At 35.0% G+C, this 19,592-nt stretch overlaps 1 protein-coding gene across 1 annotated transcript in view; it reads left to right on the top strand.

Annotated features, from left to right (window-relative positions):
* Positions 1 to 2,196: 2,196 nt before the first annotated feature.
* Positions 2,197 to 19,592, top strand: part of LOC132111731 (60 kDa lysophospholipase-like) — a 41,029-nt gene continuing 23,633 nt past the window's right edge. The window contains exons 1-2 of the mRNA XM_059519310.1: positions 2,197 to 2,252; positions 2,575 to 2,728. Coding sequence (XP_059375293.1) covers positions 2,235 to 2,252; positions 2,575 to 2,728 — 172 coding nt within the window. The 5' untranslated portion in view covers positions 2,197 to 2,234. The remainder of the gene's footprint in view (positions 2,253 to 2,574; positions 2,729 to 19,592) is intronic.

Raw genomic sequence — 19,592 nt, 5'->3', positions numbered from 1 at the left:
TGTTCTACTGTACAGACGTGAATTTACTTTTCCTTCAGCCTGAGGTTTATTCATTACACTTTTTGGTGTGAAAGGGCTTTTACATTTGCTATAAATAGAACTTCTTATATTAAAAACAATCAAGCCCTGCTCATATTTAAAAAGTAATGTGAAAGTAACGCAAAAGTAATGTAACACATTACTTTCCATAAAAAGTAACTAAGTAACGTATTTAGTTACTTTTTTAGGGAGTAACGCAATATTGTAAGGCATTACTTTTAAAAGTAACTTTCCCCAACACTGCTTACCATTAATATAAAAGTGTATTATATAATTTTCATAAGTCGTTAAACCCATGTCAAAAAGTGGCACAACGGGATAAGGAGGGTGAGTGATTAGCGAGAGATACCCGGTTCGTCTAACTGTCACAACATAACCTATCGTGTGAACATATTACTGACCATTTGATCATTTAATTTATAGTCTATATTCTACTGATAACTTAAACTATGTTAAAATAAATGTTACTGTAATAATTTGAGGAATGTTTCATTTGCATAGAATGTGTTGTCTTTCTTAACGCTTTAATGCACCTTCATGTGAAGTGGAAAATCGATTCATGAGCAATCGATGCCAACTAATTCAGCACCCTGACTTTGGACAGCGCTCTTGTAACGTCGGACATAAGAGGCAGCGTGCTAAGAAGCTTCCTAAGGGACACTTCGGGGAACACACTTAGAAACATCAACAACTTTGGTAAGATATATCTTTCGATGTCTTCTTAGCGTGCTAAGAGTGAACGTTATCGGGGAACCGGCCCTGTTCTTTAAATGGATTGTCGCCAGGTTTATTTAGCTACTTTTCAGTAGGCTACACCACATTAAGTTTGCCACTAAGCAGCTACTGTAAGACTTTGAATGTTTAAGTGCAAATTAACATCTGACCACTCTTGTGTATTTACTGTTACAATTACAAATCGTAGAAGAGTAAAAACGTGCCTGGCAGGCATTGGTATGATGAAAGCAACACAGCTACAACAAATACAGTTGATGATGGGTGTGTTAGATTTGTGAGCGACTAATTAAGCAGTCACAATAATCAATTGTATTGGTGGCACCAAGGGGCCCACAAATAAAATTCTGCTTAGGGCCTCATAAAGGCTTGGCCCGATCTCCATTATATTTCATTATTTACAAACAACACTAAAACCTTAAAATCAATCTTAAAACGCACTGGAAGACAGTGAAGGGAGGCCAGTATGGGAGAGATGTGATCATGCTTGAGCATTCCTTTTAATAGTCTAGCTGCAGCAATTTGCACCAGCTGCATCCATGAGAGAGAGGCCTGGCTGATTCCAACATAAAGAGGGCATCATAATAGTCCAAATGAGTAGAAATTAATGCACGTATAATCCTTTCAAAGTCAGTAAATGACAAAAAGGTTTTGACTTTAGATAAAAGCCTTAACTGATAAATACTGGTTTAACTTAGCCACAGAACTGATATGTTTATTAAGTTTAAAATCACTATCCAATATCACACTCAGATCAGTAGTAGTAATAGGCTAGCACTACTAATAGGCCTACAATTTATAAATACAGAGTTAATTTTAGAAGTGAACACAGCTAACTCCACTTGTGGAAAGCAAGCTGGGAAATAAGGGCATAAGAATTATGACATTCAGCGGAACTCATATATTTAGCTTAATTATATTTAATGTATTTTTTGCTGATATTTTAGTGTGAAAAAAAAACTGATTTTAAACGTCATCAAGTTTGAGCATGTTTTCCATTATTTTTAACATGACAATGATCTGTATTATCTTCCAGATGTGTTCTCTCAGCCTGGTGGGTTAATTACGCAATCCATTTTATAGGAAGTAACATAAAAAAAATGAAGAAACGAATTCTGATGATCATGTAATTTTAATGGCCATGTTGTTATGATTTCACAACAGAAAGTTATATATATATATATATATATATATATATATATATATATATATATATATATATATATATATATATATATACTATTTTTTATATTTATATTTTATATATATGTATATTTATATTTCAATACAATCTGAGGTAATTTCTCTGCATGCTATATATAGATTATTTTTTTTTTTAATTATTCATTGCCCTCATTGGCCCAAACACAGTTTCACTTCATGTCTGCCACAAATAAAAGAGTAGAATTAAATCTGCACGACTATCTTCAACACGTGAATTCGCCTAATTCTACAAAAAAGAAATGGCTTTGCAACTTCTGGTAAGATTTGGATACAATAGGCTTTTTTGTTTAACGTAAAACTCAAATTTTTACATTAATTGTTCTGACATAACATACTTTTGTATTAATACAATGTCATAATAATGTCATTCCGTATATTTGCAGTTGCGTAAAGTATGAATTTATGCGAATTTATTTTTTATAGTCTATATTTGAATATATATTTCATATTTTAAAATTAACGCGCTGTCTCTTTAAGAGACTGCTGGTTAGTTTGTGGCATTGAGAGTTAGATGGAATTGCACTTTCGTTAAGCATGATGTCGCTGGATTGGAGGTTAAGTGATTCCGATGTGTTTCAGTCGCAGAAGTCTCTCTGCCGGGGGACCGTTGGAAGGGGTCGTAGAAGAGTCTCTTGCCCCAGTTCGGGGTCTCCTGAAATGAGCGCTGATGTCGAAACGAGGGTCCTGGTCATAAACACCGGCGGAACCATCGGGATGGTCTTGCATGATGGCGGTAAACACAATCAGCTGAGATCTCATTTCTGATTGCTTGAGGGTTCATAACGGCACTGGCACAGTATTGATATTACTATAGAATTATGAAGTAGATCAGATATAGTGACAAGATCACCAAAAAACAAAAAAAAAAAAACTTTGTACCATTATCAGACAATAATGCATTACCAAACATATTATGCTAAAACTTCTAAAATCATAGTTGTCTTTTATTTCTCTTTATATTTTAATACCGCGTATTAATTTAATATAAATTAGTATAATTTAATATAATAATTTACCCGTCATATTAATCTCTTTTCCTGGGATTCCTGGGATAATAATACGTATTATTATTATAGCATTTTGTAATTATTACATTCTGTAAAAGTTTATTTGGGGGTTTCGTTGCATGCACGAATATATATAGGCTATTGCTTCTAGATCTAAAATAAGCTGAGCACTGTGTTTATAGTCTTAGATTTATAGCATGTATCAGTAAAAGTTAATGTTACACTATTAAATTGGCTCTTACCATCATGAAAAAAATAAAAAAGCGAGCAACACTGAAACTGTCAATCTCTGCGGGTTTACTGTTTGAGTATTTCTCAATACAGGTCATGCATTTTAATGACCGCTTTGTTTTCAAGTGTCATGTTTAAACATGCCTTCACTTTCAGTTTGACTGACACAGAACTAAAACTGGAATAACTGAGTGCTACATATCAGTCGAGCAAAGTAGCCTGGGCCGGGCCAAGTCTATTTGAGGTCCTAAGCAGAATTTTATGCGGGGGCCCTCGGTGTCGCCAATACGGCTGATTATTGTCAATGTTTATTCGCACACTATAAATCTAACACACCCATTATCATTAATTATTTATTTATTTGTGTAGCTGTGTTGATTTCTTCATATCAGTGTCTGCCTGGGATGTTTTTACCTTTCTGTAATTTTTAATTGTAACAGTAGCAAACGCACAAGAGTGGCCAGGCGTTAATTTGCACGTTAATATTAACCTATTACTAAGTGGCATACTTAATGTGGTGTACTGAAAAGTAGCTAAATAAACCAGCAGACAATGCATTTGCAGAACACAATGTTATTTTAATAACATAAATTATTTAAACAACAATTCTTAATTTATAACTAGCTAATTGAGGCATAATGATATTGGAATATAAAGACCCTATATAAGATAAAATAATATTAAGCTGTATTATGAAACATAAGCTTATTTTATTACAAAAAATATATAGCTAGAAAAGTTTTACACAGAAGACAAAAACTTTAATTTCAAAACTAGCACAAATATATTACAATATAAAAGTACAAATATATTATAATCGACTTTAACCCTTTGACGCACCGTGCCTTGGATGGCGCTGAGCCAGAGAAAGACCGCTAAAAGTTTAATATCACAACTGTTCGGTGTTTTCAACCACGTAAGTTTATTTTGGGTTTTAGACATTTAAATAGACATTTCAATTAAGTACTAGCAAAAACAAACTGTTTTATATGGAATGCGTCAATAAAAATCATTTCAAATAAAATCTGTCGATATGTTTTATTCCTATCGAATAAAAATCGTGCAAGCAACTATAACGTTTAAGTTGTTTTTCTCCCAGTTCACTTGCCACTTACTTTCAGGTATTTCGGGAGAAATGGGTGAATTACGTTGTGTTAACCCGACAGATCCACACTGCAGCATCCAGCGCGCATTATGAACTAACATGTTCATTAAGGTTGTTTAAATGACAAAACGAATTAATTTACACACATTTGACAATCAGAATAGGATGTATCATATAGGCTAGTTTATGATATAATTAACAAGTTTGTTGATATTTTAAATAAAAAAGGAAAGACTAAATAAAATCGATACATCTGTCATACAACGCTATTGTGCCTGGTATAGATTATTTAATATTGCGTTTTTGTATTATTACCATTGTCCATTGACATAATATTTCACAAATAAATAAATAAATAAAATCAAGCTATAATTTTATGTTCTCTTGGGGGCCCAAAGCAGCGCTTAGTTTTCTTATGCCTTGGGAAAGCTCTAACAGTAGCCATAGAGCAAGATGACAAATCAATATACATTTAAAATATTTTTTCAGTACTTTATCTAATGTACATTGAGTAAGAAAAAGAAGGCAAACTACTTAGGATATATATATAACATATATATAATATATATAAAACGATCAAAAGTTTAGGCCTACAGAATTTTAAAATGTGAATTATTAAATTATAAACATAAGGGATGATAATAATTGCATTTTTTATTTTTATTTAGTACCTTCCTGAATTAGCTATTTCACATGACAAATGTTTACATATAGTTCACAAGACATAATACGTTCAGACGTTTACATACACTTGATTTTTAATACTGTCTGTTGTTACCTGGATGGTAGATGGTTTTTATGTTTTGTGATAGTTGTTCATTAGTCTTTTGTATGTCCTGAGCAGTTTAACTGCTCAGTGGTATCATAATTTTCCTTTTAGACATCAAACATGGAACTCAACTCAAGAACTCAAGGTCTTTTATTGTCATTCTGTACATGTTGCCACATAAGAACAAAATACTTACTCAGGACCAGCAGCGTAAAAAAGATAATTAAAGTGACATGACATTCAGCCAAGACTAGAGATCAAGCATTATAATGTAAATATATCATATGATATATTGGAGAGAGTTGTACCATTCACGAGACGCGCCCTTTTTGAATAATGTTTATGAATGGAGAATGATTGACGAGGAAAAACGAGTTTCCGTAAACTTTAATTTAATGATGTAAATAGTAGGCCTGTCGTGATAGTCGATAAATCAATTAATCGCACTATAAAAAATGAGCTCGATAATTCTTTCGGCCGCGATAATTTCTTTTTCAATTTTTATTTAAGAAATGTAACATGTCACGATGTGTGGTCAGTCTGGAGCGCAGCCTGTGGACAGCCCGTGGCAGACACACCCTTTCCGATGGCAAAGTTGTCCCAGGAATAAAGAGATAACGACTTCACTTGTCTCCATTGAATCCAATGGGGTCGCTGTGTCCATTTCTTTTACTGTCTATGGTGTCAACGCGCCCAGTGAGTTCACACACACACACACACACACACACACACACACACACACACACACACACACACACACACACACACACACACACACACACTTTCTTTCCAAAGCGCTCGGGCAGTTGCGCTCAGGGGCGGACTGGCCATCTGGATGAGTGAGTCGATCGCGCGGCCGTGGCCGATATGTTTTGTTTGCATGAGTGTTTTGCCCCCCCTCCCTGTTTAATTTGGTATACTCCATTGCGTATCTTGAAACAAACCCCCTTTAAAGTCGTCTATTTTACAGAGAGAGAGAGAGACAGATTTATCCGGTACAGCGAATTTCTCTGAGCAGCAGGCCACTGTATACGTTCACTTAAAACATAGCCGACTGTGTTTACGAGATTACTTGCAGAAACAATTATTTTTAGAGTGACTCTAGGGGGCCCTCTGCTGGCTACGGGGCCCTTTGCAATTGCAATGGTCGCTTAGTGGCTTGGCCGGCTCTGCACACACACACAGACAAACAAACACCTGGGCAACCAGGGAGCAGTTGTGGGTTCGGTGCCTTGCTCAAAGGTCTCACTTCAGTCATGGTACCGACAAACCCTGCTGGAGCTGAGACTTTTGGGTTACAGGCCCGACCCTCTTCACTACGAAAAGAAATATGTTAAAAATTACACATGTTGTGCAGAATTTCAACACATGTGGTGAGTGTGCTCAGGGACAACATGTTGTGTAAATTTGAACACAATTTGTGTGTTAAGACGATCACACATCTACTGTGTAATGTAATTTAACACAACGTGTCATTTAAACACATTGTGTAACTGAAAATGATCAAAACTGCTATTTAACGTGTTAATATGACAAAAATAATAATCTTTGCCATTAATATATAATTCTACAAAATTGAAATAAAACAGTTGTAAAAATGTTAGCAATTTATTTTGTCCTGTTGTCAGGGTAGAGAACAATGCATGCACAGAGGCACAACAAAATGTTCTAAATCTCAATTTCATGAATTTAATTTAGATGATTAGATGACACAAATGCTTTTTACAATACAGTATACAGTATAAAGTCTTACCAACATCAACTATACCTTGGATGATTGAAAATCATACATAGTAAAGACATAACATTTCTCATAACATAAAATCAACTAATAACGTAAAATTCCAGATAAGATAAAACTTTCCAAATCAGACAACAAATATACATTTTAAATTGGTCAATGACAGTTCATTTAAAAAAAAAATTAACACTGCAGTGACTTCCAGGCAACGTTAGCAGAAGATATGCCAGAACAACCAGCATTGTGTAGCAATTTTCATCTGAAAATGAATGAAAACTTTTTTTAAGGCTAGGCCTTCATTTGACACTAAATACTTGAGTTTTTAATGTTAAATAAAATGTTAAATAATTGTGATTATTTACTGCGGCTCCATAGATCTGCACTAAAGATACCTAAACAGTCAGATATCAACATTTCCAATTACCTCCATTTTTCCTTCTTCAGGTCAAGTCATATATTTATGAATATTTATTGTAATAAATTATACACAAGAGATGTAAGTAAATAGTTCACGCTTGGTCTTCCATCACCTCTATAAGAGATGCAAAGTCATTTCTTTCCACAGTAGCTTCAGCTTTCATTTTCTCTATCTTTCCATATATGATATATGATATATATATATATATATATATATATATATATATATATAAACAGTGTTAATAACAATCAGAATTTTGTCTTTTAAAATATCTTAAAGGGATTTTTCACCCAAAAATGAAAATTATGTTATTGTTACTGTTGTTGTTACTCCCCCTCATGTGGTTCCAAACCTGTATGAGTTTCTTTCTTATGCTATGCATAAAATATATATTTTAAAGAATGCTGGTAATCAGGCAGTTGACGGTAGCCTTTGACTTCCGTAGTTGCAAATAAATAAATAAAAAATACTATGGAAGTCAGTTTAGCCACATTCGTTAGAATATCTTGTTTTGTGTTCAACAGAAGGAAAACTCATACAGATTTGGAACAACATGAAGGGGAGTAAATTATGACCGAATTTTAATTTTTGGTTGAACTATCCCTTTAAGTAATGGGAAAAAAAGTAAAGACTGAACTGCAGTGAGAGCTACCACACTTGGCATATTCAAGAAGCATGGGAAATTGTGAAAGTCCCCTTCAGTATCCACAACATATGCCTGATGTTCATCTCCACTTCTGATTTAATAAAAGATAAAAAGAATTGAAGAACAATGTACTGATCTCAACAATATACCTTTTAATTAATTTCTAAAATCTATCAAAAAATCTGAAAACTGTAAACATTATATCATGAGAAATGTAAAGGCCAACTGACAGCAGTTAAACGAATGTGACAACCAAAATGTTTTTGACATTAATTACATATTACTTGCAAATCCATCTCGTTTTCCTTTAATCCAACCCTGCAAAGATGTGAAAGTAGTGACAAAAACAACCTTTTCAGCACTTGATGTGTAACTGAAAGTAGAGCATGTACAATATTAAAACACTTATCTGACAGGGCAAACACAACTGAGTAAAATTCAGTGCTGTCGAATATATAAAAAAATGTATATACAATTCACCCTTCTCCAGCAAGTGGAGTTGTATATCCCATTATAAGCCAAATAATAATTATAATTATAATTAATTATAAGTGACTGAAACACACAAACTTTGATTAGCAGTCTCCTGCACATTAAGTTAAATGGTCCTATTTTCCTGTTTTCCTCAGGTAACACTACTGAACAAGCTACATTACATGACATGATGGCTGTGAATTTTACCTTTTAAATGCTTTTATGCAGATAATAATCAAATAAATCCATCGTAACATAGGCCTGGCCTACAGACACTTTTTTTTATTACACATTGTGTATTAAAATCCTACACAATGTGCAGAATGCTGTCAACCCAACCATGTGTGTTGTTTTTTGACACACATGTTTTTCCAGTGTAACATGGTGAACACAAGAACACCACAGCCTCCTGCAATTATAAGCCCATACAGCTATTCAGTTCTGCCCACACACAATAACACAGCTTTATGCACCTCACAAACTTGGATCTTTATCTTTATAATGAATCTTATCAGGGTCCAAAGAACTCAGATATACACTATGAAGAAGTGTACTTTCAATCAGTTAGTGTGAGTTACTGTTTAGAGCTATTTTATAATAGGCCTACATATTAGATTACCTACAGTGTGGCCACGATTCCTTAAAAAGTCTTAAATAATGTTTTCCTAATAAAAGACGTTAAAAAGTCTTAAAATGTCTTTAATCAGATTCGATGGGTATGGGTGCTTGTACACTGAAGCACTTAAATAGCCTACAGGGGAAAAAAGATATGGGGGGGGGGGGGGGGGGTGTTGTGTTGGTATTGTATCAGACATTTGCACTTAACATCAGGCTATATGAAAATCAAGCTCAAATGGAGTTAACAAGGTTTTTTGCCAGCAAATGACAGAGATATGTGTTTTGTCTGTCAATATAATGGCCGCATCAACACGCGAACTACAAAGCCTATTTTACCTCATAAATAACAATTAAGCTTCAAACGAGCATTATCACGCATATGGAAACATTAGAATTTCTCCCGAGTTAGAGAATGAGAAAGCCCAACCTTACCTTATGTTTTGCTTTAAATTATTATTATTATTTTTTGTTTGTTTATAGCTAAGCCTATTATTATTAGACATGTGCTGGTATTCAGTAATGCGATATATTGTGGTGATTAATATGGACGATATTGTTATCGTGGGCACTTCTAAATACCGTGAATAGATATACATTACAAATTATTCAGAATTTGGAATGTATTTTAAGAATAGTATTCCCATCAGCTGCTTAAAATGCACAACATTGCTGTATACTGCTTGAAAGAGCACATGTGCTCTGATGTAAACAAGCGCATGAGAAGCACATGGAGGAACATGTGAGAGACACGCTGAATGAAAGCACATTCACTCTCTGACAGCAGATGGCGCTAAATGCAGCCCTTACCCTGTAAACACAGTAAATAAAGCAGCTGTTACTTTCTAAACCATTCAGATTTGTGTTTTCCCTATGGTGTTTATTACAGAGCCAACTACTGAAATATTTAGACTTAATAGGCTATTTATTTTCAAACATTCATTTTTTTTTATCTGGTCTACAAATGCCCTAGATATTATTTGAAAGTGTTTTCATCTTTTATTGTTCATTCACACTTGTATTATTAATTATGGCTTCATTAGTTAACATAAACTGCCAATGAAAAAAATATTCTGAACATTAATTAATATTTAATAACACATTGTTAAAATTGAAAGTTGCATCTGTGTTATTTAATGAGCTAACATGAATTAAGACTTGTATTTTTAAACACAGATTAATAACTTCTATAGCAAATGTAGCTATTGCTCATTGTTTAGCTGTGCATTTATTGAATGAGCACTATGTGATGTCCGAACTGATTACACTATATTTTATGTATTGCACTGTATTTTATGTAAAATCATTTTCTATTTTTAAACTGTCTTAAATTCATTTTAAGTCAATTTTTAAATAATTTTCATTTTCAAGTTCTTAAATTGCTTGTTTAACATTTAACTTTTATATATTTTTCTGTATTGCTTTATTGTTTTAAATGTTTAGTTATTTTTGTTATAAGAAAAAAAGTTATTTAACCTGTTATACTGTATTATGACCACTTTTTTAAAACAAATATAATATAATACCGTATACCGTGATGAAAGCATTATCAATTAACCGCAACAGGAACATTTGATACCGGCATATCCCTAATTATTATATACTGCAATTATATTTATCCATTTGAATTATATATTTTAAATTCTTGTTTTGTTCTGATAAACTTGTTAAATTTAAAGGGTTTGTTGTAAAGTGAAGAGAACTAAAAATATCCCATTGTCGATACATTACAACATTTTTAAGCCAGCGGTTATTATTTCTAAATGTAAAAAAAATGCAACTTATACATGACTTATATATATATATATATTTTCCTCTCAAAAACGTAATCTATCTTTTTGCGTGTTAAAAAAAAAACATTCAGCAAATGAAAATAGGTGATTAATCCATTAAAATGCAACTTATACATGACTTATATATTTTTTTCCTCTGACAAACATATTTTTTAGCGTGTTAAAAAAAACAAACATGCAGCAAACAAAAATAGGTGATTAATCCGTTTAAATTTTTTTACTGTGCGTTAACAGTAATTATAATTATTACATAGTAACAGAGTCTGGGCCTAATCTAGGCTATCCAGTTTTTTTTTTTTTGCATCTGAAAATGACTTTGTTCATCACATTCACTTTGCGTGCTCTGGCGCAGATCCGCCTCCGCATTGCTCAGCTGTGGACGATTTAAAAATGTTTGATATAAAGTTTGCTGGCCCATTTTGGAATTGTTAATTAAAAAAAAATTGAATTATATTGTTAGTTCTAAATATATTGTTAACACAAGTTGCACTGTGATATTTTACCCTTTTTAACTTATAAACTCCTTGAGATCAAAAGGTTTTAATTGCTTAAATTATTACTATGAATTAATAATATGTTATCATGTTTATTCTTGTAGAAAAAAAGTGTTTATTCTTTAAGAAAATAAGGGAAAAAATAAGGCACCAATCCAAATATGTGTTTTGTTTCACCTACTTATGTAGGCTACAATAATAATAATGTCATAAAAAAAGTAAATAAAAAAAAAAAAGAGTAAATTTGACCATTATAGAATTGTGACTTTAAAGGTTAGTGATGTAGGAGGTGAAAATACTGTGAAAATACAAATGGCATTAAATTTTAGAAATGTTAGCCAATAAAGCATGTAAAAAAAAAAAAAAAAAACTTAAAGTTGTGAAAATAATATTATTTAAAAAAAAATTATTTCAACCATATAGGCTGTGAATAAATAAAATGCATACTTTCAATTAAAGAACACTTATAGAGTGAAGGTTGCTTCTGGTTTTAGCGTCACCTGGATAGCGTCACTGGTCACTTTGGATTTGTACTCCAATATAATGAGCTACAAGTTTAGGAATAGTCGTAGAATAGTTTCTCTCTCTCTCTCTCTCTCTCTCTCTCTCTCTCTCTCTCTCTCTCTCTATTTAACATCATTAACTTACAAGGAAATACAGGCAGACTGAATGTTTTCCTGCCTAGCTAAATGTTGGGTAAGTTAGCGGAGTCCCACGCTGTGAGGCAGGAGCAGCTGCAGAGGATTCCGATTGGTCTTAAAGCCTTCCACAAACGCTAACAATGATATATAACCAATATAACAAATATAAACGCTAACAATATATATATATAATAACAATGATTTTCGTAAAATAAGTTCGAAAAATAGAGTTCAATCAAAGTCCTTTTAGGCAAGTCGTGCCACTCGGCCGCCATCTTGGCAACGCCTCCGGGCAGCTATTTCACACTTCTATCTAAATGAATGGGCATAGAGTCAGAACTGCACTTTCACTGGTCACCGGGACATAAAAACTGCATGTATAGAAACAGCAGTAATTTATGATAAAAATCGCTGAAAAATGTTGATAACTTTGCCCCAAAATAAGGTTTAAAACGCCTTTTTCCCCACAGGTTATACTTTTACTATGCATGTGCAAGGGTTCCTCAACTGTGTGCATACGTGAGTGGAACCAGACGATAGGCTTAAATGTTTCCCGGCTTCACTGCTAAAAGCAGATGATTGGTTTCCAGCGCAAGGGGTGGGACATGTGCATACAACCACCACCTTTGCCGTTACGTGTTTTCCTTTATATCTTCTAAATTAAAATTTTGTCATAGTCTTTGAGCACACTAGCTTATAGATAACTATACGGCTAACATATTCATACTAAAAGCCAAATATATATATATATATATTTTTTTCATGGGGGCTTTAAAATAGGACAGAAAACAGCTTATTACTTCTAAATTATTATGCTTTTTGATGTAAACGTCTTCAGAGACCTCAGAAAACAGTACAACATAATTTAAAAAAGCCTACTGCAATTATAAGCCTAATACAGCTATTAAATTATGCCCACACACAATAACACTGCTTTAGGCAACTCACAAACTTGAATATTTATCTTTATGATAAATCTTATCAGGGTCCAAAGAACTCAGATAAACACAATGAAGGAGTGCACTTTCAATCAGTTAGTAAAAGTAATTGTTTAGAACTATTTATTAGCTGGTGCCCCTTGCATTGCAGCCAATTCCACCACCGAGCATTTACACAGAAACTGCATAGCTTTATGACATAAAACAAATTATGCATACAAAATAAAGACAGTTTCACAAAAAAGAAAAAAAATACATTATTTAAATTAGAGAACTTTAGTATAATTCAATACTAACTTGCCCTGATCTTAACTTTTCATTGCAGAATACAATACTGAAAAAATGAAAATATGACTGCATGAATATGTTTAGTTGCGTTATTAGCCTACATTTTGATGTAAATTAGACCATCTTCAAAACCTCAAGCAAAAACAGAATGGTCTAATTAGATTAACCCTTTAGATTCAATTTGAAACTGTTACTAAAGGATGTGTAGTTTGAAAATTGTGTAATTTAAGTTCCCTTTTACTAAAATCTCTTCTTCTTGTTAGTGCCGTTTGTCTAACCGTTTCTCCTCCTAATCTGATTCAAATTGGTATAAAATATAGCATTCTGTGTAGAATTCAAATGGGTTCGATACATTTTGTGGTCTGCTCAACTCACGCATATGATCCGCTCCATGATATTGTGTCTCTATCCTGGAGAAGACTGTTCATTACATAACGTGAAACCAGACTTCTTTCGCCCCCAATGGAAAGCATATTTACACTGTCTGAACTGAACCGTAACAGAATGATCTGAATTTAGCTTTGTGAGATAATGTTACAAAAATCATACCAAGAGCAGATGGGCTGAATGAAAATGCAAATTCACTCACTGACAGCAGGTGGCACTTAAGGAACAGCAGCGAAGGAGTTATTATTGTATTATGCCCTTTGTACTGTAATGTTTTCTCACTGGTGAATGAGACATTAGGTAATATGACAATGTTGTGTTCAACCCTCCACCAATGCCATTTCTTATCGTGTCACTGATTAGAGAGTGATGTGATTGGAGAGTGATTTGCAGGGAGTGTGGGATCTTATGCTTTTCAAAGTTAGCTTGCTATTGCTAGCCTTTCTGAAATTGCCTACCCTACCTTTAATATAATATTTAAATGAAATTATAGTATTTTCCAAATATACTAATTGCCAAGTAAGATACAACAATGACAGTAAAGTCCAAGTGGCTTTTCTAATTCAAATTCTCACTAGTAAGAATTGAATTAGATAGCTCTCTGGAATTCTTACTAGGTATATACAGGAAATCTAAATCAGAATTTGGAAAGGCACAGAAAATGAGTAACACATTCTACAGGGCCCCTAATGTATTAAATTCTTTTATTGTCATTGTGCAGAGTACAGAGTCAATAAAATAAAGTTTGCATCTATCTTTAAGTTCACACGGTTGTATATAAATACAAAGCAACCATGGAGTGTCTTAAAAGCCCTCTTGTGTGTGGAACAACTTTCTTCCACCGTGGATTCAAATGTTCTGCTAGTTAAACAGGTACACCAGAGCCACTGTTAATAATTTTAAAACATCACTTTAGAACAAGCAATAATGGCTTGGGCTTGAGTGAAGTTACTCGGGCTCACCACCACCCTTCTCCCTAGGAGGAACCGTGAACGTTGGGCCATATGCTTATAAAATAGTAAATATTTGTGCCACATTTCATGCTGCCAACAGGTGGCGCTATGATTATAACTGAATATCGACATGTAAATCTCTTCAGGCCAGGACTCTTAGCAAACATGCAAAGTTTCGGGCAGATCAGACAAATCATGTTTAAGTTAGTATAAAATAAGAAATTTCCTGTTGCCAGCAAGTGGCGCTATACTTATAAATGAATATTGGCCTTTAGTTGTGTTCAGGCCAGTAGGCTACTCTTATAAAACATGTGATGTTTGGGTCAGATTGGGAATTGTATGCAGGAGTTACAACAACTTCCTGTTTTATAGTATTAATAGCATCATTTTGCACATACTAAGTGTAGCTAGAATGTTTGAAAATATTTCTAGCATGATCAATGGCATTTTTTAAAGTGTTGCAAATAGTGCATAAAAGTGTTAAAAATGACACTTCCAGCAGGTGACGCTATAACTATAACCGAATATGGGCATGTTGATTTATTTAGGACAGGACCCTTGTCAAACGTGTGAAGTTTGGGTCAGATCAGACATTGCTTGCCTGAGTTACAGCATCTTCCTTTTTAACTGTATTAGTAGCATGCTTTAGTGCTTAGCTAAGTGTTGCTAGCATGTTTTAGTATGCTTCTAGAATGTTGCCTGCCTATTTAACACTTGTTGATGCTTTTATTATTTTGCAAGGAGTCCATAACAGTTTTAAAAATGCCACTTCCTGTTACCAGCCGGTGGCACTATCATCAAATATGGGCATGATGATGTGTTCAGGACAGGACTCTTATCAAACTTGTTCAATTTGGGGCATATTATACACTATATGCCTGAATTACAGTAACTTCCTAATTCACTGCAGTAATATGATGCTTTAGCATTTAGCTATGATTTGCTAACATGTTTTAGTATGTTTCTAGCATGCGGCCAGTGTATTTATCACTTGCTGGCACTTTTTAATATGTTGCTAGGACTCCATAACATTGTTACACATTCTAGGAGTCCATAACAGTGTTACACATGACTCTTCCTGTTGCCAGTAGATGGCGCTATGACTATAACGGAGTACGGCCATGTTGATGTGTTCAGTAAAGGATTCTTGTCAAATGTCTGAAGTTTGGGGCAGATCGGACATTGCTAGCCTGGGTTACAGCAACTTCCTTATTCAATGCATTAGTTGCATGTTTTGACACTTAGCTAAATGTTGATAGCATGTTTTATTATGTTTCTAGAATTTTGCCAGCCTATTTAACTCTTTTTGACACAGTTTAATTTGTCCCTAGGAGTCCATAACAGTGTTAACAGTGTCACTTCCTGTTACCAGGAGGTGGCGCTATGACTATAACTGAATTTGGTCATGGGTGTTTTTTTGGAACAGAACACCTATCACACGTGTGAAGTTTGGGGAAGATCGGACATTGCTTGCCTGAGTTACAGCAGCTTCCTTTTTCATTGAATTAGTAGCATGCTTTAGCCCTTAGCTAAGTGATGCTAGCATGTTTTAGTATGCTTCTAGAATGTTGCCAGCCTATTAAATACTTATTGTTGCTTTTTATTATTTTGCAAGGAGTCCATAACAGTGTTAGACATGCGACTTCCTGTTGCCATTAGGTGGCGCTATGACTAGAATCGAATACGGGCATGTTTATGTGTTCAGGACAGGACTCTCATCAAAGTTCAATTTGGTGCAGATTGGACACTGTATGCCTGAATTACAGTAACTTCCTGATTCACTGCAGTAATATGATGCTTTAGCATTTAGCCAAGTGTTGCTAACATGTTTTAGTATGTTTCTATCATGTTGCCAGTGTATTTATCACTTGCTGGCACTTTTTAATATGTTACTAGGAGTCCATAACAGTGTTACACATGACACTTCCTGTTACCAACAGGTGGCGCTATGACTATAACCGAATACGGGCAAGTTGATGTGTTCAGTACAGTACTTTTGTCAAACGTGTGAAGTTTGGGCAAGATCAGATGTTGTTAGCCTGAGTTAGAGCAACTTCCTTATTTGAAGCAATAGTTGCATGCTTTAACACTTAGCTTAGTTTTGCTAACATGTTTTATTATGCTTATAGAATTTTGCCAGCCTATTTAACACTTTTTGACACTTTTTAATTTGTCCCTAGGAGTCCATAACAGTGTTAACCTTGTAACGTCCTGTTACCAGCAGGTGCCGATATGACTATAACTGAATTTGGTCATGGGTGTTTTTTTGGAACAGAACAACTATCACACGTGTGAAGTTTGGGGAAGATCGGACATTGCTTGCCTGGGTTAGAGCAGCTTCCTTTTTCACTACATTAGTAGCATGCTTTAGCACTTAGCTAAGTGTTGCTAACATGTATTAGTATGTATCTAGCATGATGCCTGCTTATTTAACACTTGTTGACACTTTTTAATATGTTCCTAGGAGTCCATAAGAGTGTTAACCTTGTCACTTCCTGTTACCAGCAGATGGTGCTATGACTATAACTGAATTTGGTCATGGGTGTTTGTTTGGAACAGAACACCTATCCCACAAGTGAAGTTTGGGGAAGATCGGACATTGCTTGCCTGAGTTACAGCAACTTCCTTTTTCACTACATTAGTAGCATGCTTTAGCACTTCGCTAAGTGTTGCTAGCATATATTAGTATGTATCTAGTATGTTGCCAGCCTATTTAACACTTGTTTACACTTTTTAATTTGTTCCTAGCAGTCCTTAACAGTGTTAACCATGTCACTTCCTGTTACCAGCAGGTGGCGCTCTTACTATAAATGAATTTGGTCATGGGTGTTTGTTCATGACAGAACACCTATCACATGTGTGAAGTTTGGGGAAGATCTGTTTCAAGCACCATTTTTAGGCCATCAAACATGCAATTCATTTTCGAGAAGAAAAAGAAGAAGAAGAAGAAGAAGAAGAAGAAGAAGAAGAAGAAGAAGAAGAAGAAACGGAGCAATTCCAATAGGGTCCTCGCACTGCAGTGCTTGGCCCTTATTAGCCCACGGTTCAATACATACCTTGTTTTGTTTTCCACGGTTTGGTTCTGTGGCTTGGAACAACAGGTTTTTGTTGTTGTTGTTATTCTATGCTTATGCAACAGGAAGAGTAAGAGTAATTTAAAACACAGTGTAACATACTGTAAACATTGTGTCAACTTAATTTCACAAGTATGGAGAACATCAATAGATGTACGGACACTGAAGTGCAGGCACTTGGAGCCAATGTCGTTGGAGATTCTTAGTCCTCTTTTCTGTTCTTTCAATCGCTTTACGTATACAGTACATCAACATTCCATGTCCATTATTGTGAAACCTGCGAGACACAACAAAAACACAAATAGGAAACAGCTTTATTGCCAGATTGTCCAACTGAGCACGCGCACATAACTATTGCATCATTTTTGTCACGCTGAACAACAATTAACCACTCTACATGCATTATTGTAAGGTTAGGGTTGGGGAAGGTGTAGACATTCATAAAACACAATCTTACAGGTAGCAAATTGAATTTATAGTTATTTTCCAGCCATAGCTGTATCACTTTTAGCCATAACTACATAACTTGTAGTAGTTTGAGTGCTTTAATTTCTTGTTTGTTTGATATTAAGGCCTGGATGTCTCTTAATTTTTTGATTCTCAATGAGAGTAAGACTGAAACAATTGTGTTCGGTTCTTTAGCTGTATCTGGCAACCAGTGTTGTGCATGAACGCGTTCAATGAACGACATTCACTGAACGCGTTCATATTTTCGCCGAACGCTGAACTGAACGAATCACTTTTTATACAATGAACGTGAACGAGAGCGGCGCTCACTCTGGCAGGAATTAACAGCACGCGCAGTTCACGCTCGCGCTCATTTGAAAAGTCAGGTTTTACCAGGGCTTAATTTGAGCCGGAACATGTTCCGTCACCTCCGACATTGGATCCGGCACCTCCTGTGTCACTAAAATTAATTGCCTAAATGAAAAAAAAAAAATACTGTTTGTGTAGTGTTCAAGGCTTATGACACATGACTTGCGCGCTTGTTGTACCAACGTTAGTTGAGATTGCTGTTAGCCTCGATCGTTTCACGCAGGGGAAAAATGTAAAAAAGACAGGAAGGTTTGCTTAACTTTTTCAAATACGCTGGACAGTCAGATCCCAAACAAGCAAAAATCGTTTCCGCTGATCAAAAAGGAGATCGCGGTGGACACAGTAGCCTAGTATCGATATCTCGTTATTTCGACATAATAAGGGGACATTCTAATCTGCATTAAGCCACATTAAGCGTTCTTATAATGGTTTTCTATGGGAGGAAAATGTTTAAAGGCCATGTTGCAGGTTAACCACCACTTTCGATTAATGGGTACATAAATCACTCAAGATATGTATATCATTTTTAAAATGTCTCAAAAATGGTCTTAAAGACCTATTTTTTAAGTTTTTGGTATTAACGTTTTTTTTACCCAACACGGTGATGACGTCACGTTGGGGAGAAGTCGAGGAAAGGTAGCCTCAGTCTAGTATGATGCCGCATTCCCGGCAACCCGTAACCCATGTTTTTCCAACCTTAATCCCGTGAAAGTGCACTGGAACGGCAATCAAATCCGTGACTTCCCACCCATGAACTCGTGTCTCGTACTAGATCGATGTACTCCGAGTTCCGAGGTCACACAGCACGCGAAACAACGATGACAGCCCCTACGGATAATGCTGCCTACGGATGCAGTGTTTATGCAAGTGGTACACGTTGAAAAAACGATTTTAGGTCAATGCAACGTTGCAATAAAATAAATAACCTAGTTACAATTCCTTGCGCTCAGAAAGTTTGGCGTAACTTGCCTGGAACGGTACAAAGTCGTTAGTAGTTAGTGATTACGAGCTCAAAAACCTGCCTGGAACGCAGCGAAGAGGTGGCAAGAGCCAACATGTATGATCCGCAGCCGTGTATTTTCGATCGAGACAGTCGTGAGAGGGCAAATGAGGAATTGCCAAGAACTGATGTCCATCAAAGCCTATGCATGGTCCGAGGAGAATTAGTGGAGAGTTGGTGAAGTGTCCTGGTGAGTTGCTATCGTTT

This window comes from Carassius carassius, chromosome 31, assembly GCF_963082965.1.
Source record: "Carassius carassius chromosome 31, fCarCar2.1, whole genome shotgun sequence".
Lineage (NCBI taxonomy): Eukaryota > Metazoa > Chordata > Actinopteri > Cypriniformes > Cyprinidae > Carassius > Carassius carassius.
Note: the sequence above shows the minus strand (reverse complement) of the source record. Positions and strands in the feature narration are given on the sequence as shown.